This window comes from Plectropomus leopardus, unplaced genomic scaffold (genome assembly GCF_008729295.1).
Source record: "Plectropomus leopardus isolate mb unplaced genomic scaffold, YSFRI_Pleo_2.0 unplaced_scaffold738, whole genome shotgun sequence".
Lineage (NCBI taxonomy): Eukaryota > Metazoa > Chordata > Actinopteri > Perciformes > Serranidae > Plectropomus > Plectropomus leopardus.
Genome location: NW_024681250.1, coordinates 1 through 3470, shown reverse-complemented (window position 1 = coordinate 3470; position 3470 = coordinate 1). Strand labels below are relative to the sequence as shown.

Here is a 3470-nt window from a genome sequence, read left to right as displayed (position 1 = left end):
CTTTTCTTGTACATTTCTAGACTATTTTTCTGAAAGAGGTCAGACCTGTTTGCTCATCTGACAGAGCTTAAAACTGTTTAAGGCGTCTGAACGCAGCATCAGAGAAGCCATGTTGTTCCAGGTTTCAAAGGGTTAAAGGAGCCGTCTGCAGGATCAGCAGCGGCACGACGAAATACAACCAACACGCTGCCGTCCGTGTGGAGAACACGACACGCGTGCTGCGCTCTCAGGGATGGTTTAATGTGCAGCTCAGAGTCTCTTTAAGGCGTCCCGCTCGCTTCATCAGTCCGTGAAGGCGTCACGTCTCAGGGTGCCTCAGAGCGCCACGCCTCAGAGCGCCACGCCTCAGGGCGCCACGCCTCAGGGCGTCACTCCTCAGGGCGTCACGCCTCAGAGCGCCACGCCTCAGGGCGTCACGCCTCAGAGCGCCACGCCTCAGAGCACCACGCCTCAGGGCGCCACGCCTCAGGGCGTCACTCCTCAGGGCGTCACGCCTCAGAGCGCCACGCCTCAGGGCGCCACGCCTCAGGGCGTCACGCCTCAGAGCGCCACGCCTCAGGGCGCCACGCCTCAGGGCGTCACTCCTCAGGGCGTCACGCCTCAGAGCGCCACGCCTCAGGGCGTCACGCCTCAGAGCGCCACGCCTCAGAGCACCACGCCTCAGGGCGTCACTCCTCAGGGCGTCACGCCTCAGAGCGCCACGCCTCAGGGCGTCACTCCTCAGGGCGTCACGCCTCAGGGCGCCACGCCTCAGGGCGCCACGCCTCAGGGCGTCACTCCTCAGGGCGTCACGCCTCAGAGCGCCACGCCTCAGGGCGTCACGCCTCAGAGCGCCACGCCTCAGAGCGTCACGCCTCAGAGCGCCACGCCTCAGAGCGCCACGCCTCAGAGCGTCACGCCTCAGAGCGCCACCGCCCCGTGTCTGAATATATCTGAATGAATTTCTCAGCATTTTTTTGAGATATGATGTTGTGCTGATTTGCGTTGTTGTTATGAGCTGCGCTTCATGATGTCATGCAGCTCTGCTCTGATTGGTTAAAGGACCAAACGTCCTGAAAGGCGTGAATAAAGGATAAACGTGCTGTTCTGCTCCTGATCTTTGATTTCTGTGAACATTTGAAATAAATCTAAAATAATTCAGCATTACATCAACAGACAGATACACGACGAAGCTTTCTGACGTCGTGTTGTACAAACAAACAAACAAACAAAGAAAAAACAAAGAGTGAGAAAACAAAACGTGAAACTCACGTTGAAACAGAAGAAACACTGACAGCAGCGGGACGAGATGTTAAACACCTGCAGCTGTTATTTTATTTGTTCACGTGACGCTTCGCTCGGTGACTTCACTGACCATGAGAGGAAAAAAAAAAGAAGAAAAAAAAAAAAAAAAAAACCCAGAGCTTTAAATAAAAATCAATTAAAAAAAAAAAAAAAAAAAAAAAGAACTTTAAATAAAAATCATACATAAAAAAGTTATTCAGTAAATAAATACAAAATTGGGGAAACTGTTTGGTGGACCGCCAAAATAAATCCTGTCAGTGGAAACACCTGAAGCACGTTACAGTTTGTTTTTTAATCCGGAGTCCCGACGACTCCACACCTTCATCTTTATCATCTTCATCTTCATCATTATCATCTTCTTCGTCTTCATCACAGAGGGTCCAGAGCGGTCTCCGGCTCGGGTCGCTCTGCCTGCTGCGCTGGTCTACTGGGAACACTGGTGTGTTAGACCTCACACAGGAAGAGCTGCACAGTTAAACTCTTCTGCCTCACCAGCCACAAACGTCTCTGCGGGTCAAATCCACCGTCCACACGTCAGGGACAACATCTCTAAACTTCTCATCCATCCAGGCTTTTTTTCTTGCGCTGTATTTTTTTAAAACATAAAAGATTCAAACTGTTCAAACAGAAATTCAGCATCCCACATGATGTGTTTAAGGACCGCCGGAAATTTGAAACTCCAACAAAAATTTCTGTTTTGACGGCTGTGACAATAAATAAATGTCACGAATAAGTGGTGTCATTTTGCAAAAACAACAAACACAAACACAAACACAGGCGGCCGCCATCCGTCTGTTTCTGGTGATTTCCTCTCGTGCGCATCGACAATTCCTCCATGTGGGTTTGACACGTCAACACCGATACAAAACAACACGTTTGGACAAAAATAGACCTTTTAGTGACCTTAGACTCTTAGTGTGGACGAGGCCAAAACAAAAACGAAAATATCCATTTTCAAAAAACCTGTATGCAATAAGAAAATAAAGAAATCTCCAGGGATCTGACTCATATCACAGAAGATCAGGGCCATTTTAGAGACGGAAAATTCTTACATTTTGACAATAAAGCTGCAAATTCGAGCAAACGGTGCCAACAATCAGAGGAAAACATCCTCCGCCGATGAATCCAGATTGTTGTTGTCTCTTTAAAACCCTCAGATCTGTCTGTCAGGATTAAACGTCCCGCTCGTCCTTTACACATCGAGGACTGACGTTTGCATTAACTGTGCAGCTCTCCCGTCAAAGTGTCCTTCGTCTCCGTGTGGCGTCCTCCTGCAGGACCGGCTCCGAGTGGAGGACCCACCGTCCAATCGTGGCTCTCCGCAGCGGCCGAGGCGCCGGGTCCGCGCCTCCTCTGCGGCCCCTCGGTGAGGTGTCCAGGCTGTCTCCTCGGGGGACGCTGTCCGTCCCCCGGCGGCTCTACATGAGGGCGTTGAGGTGTCCCGAGTGTCCTACGGAGTTGAGCATGAGCGCCCTCTGGTCCAGCACCTCCCTCTCACGGCCCAGCGAGGCGCGCTCCTGCTCCACCATGGCTCTGTCCCGCTCCACCGCCGCCCGCTCCCGCTCCAGCCACAGCCGCTCCGCCTGCACCGCCGCCCGCTCCCGCTCCACCGTCGCCCTGTCCCGCTCCACCAGCTCCCTCTCCCGCTCCAGCGCCGCCCGCTCCCGCTCCACCAGCTCCCACTCCCTCTCCAGTCCTCCCAGCGGCCCCTCGCACACCTCCGAGCCGCGCTGCGCCTGCTCCCCGCCGTCACCAAACGGCTCCTGTCCGTAGTCCGATGAGGAGGAGGGGGGAGGAGGAGGAGGAAGAGGAGGAGGAGGAGGCGGCGGAGGAGGGACGGGCCGGGATCTGTGTCTGGGGGCGGGGTCGGGGTCATCGTCCTGGGTGACGGGGGTGAGGAGGGGGGCGCTGTTCGCCAGGCGGCCCTCCATCGCCTCGTTCATCAGGTGGAACCACGGCCAGGAGGAGGTGCTGTCCGTCACGCTCTCCATCCCCACAGGAGGATACTTCAGGTCCTGAAAGAGGAGCAGAGAGAGAGAGGAGGTGAGAGAGGAGGAGGAGGAGAAGAGGAAGAGGGGGGAGAGGAGGGGGAGGAGGAGAAGGAGGAGGAGGGAGAGGGGGGGAGAGAGAGAGAGAGAGAGAGAGAGAGAGAGAGGAGGAGGGAGAGGAGGTCAGACAGAGGAGGA

The 3470-nt window shown here is 54.7% G+C and overlaps 1 protein-coding gene across 1 annotated transcript; it reads right to left on the bottom strand.

Moving 5' to 3' along the window:
- Window positions 1-1472: 1472 nt before the first annotated feature.
- Window positions 1473-3296, bottom strand: LOC121940073 (zinc finger BED domain-containing protein 3-like). The gene has a single exon (XM_042482940.1). It carries the CDS (start codon window positions 3273-3275, stop codon window positions 2703-2705), a length of 573 nt encoding a protein of 190 aa, XP_042338874.1. The 5' UTR covers window positions 3276-3296; the 3' UTR covers window positions 1473-2702.
- Window positions 3297-3470: the final 174 nt, after the last annotated feature.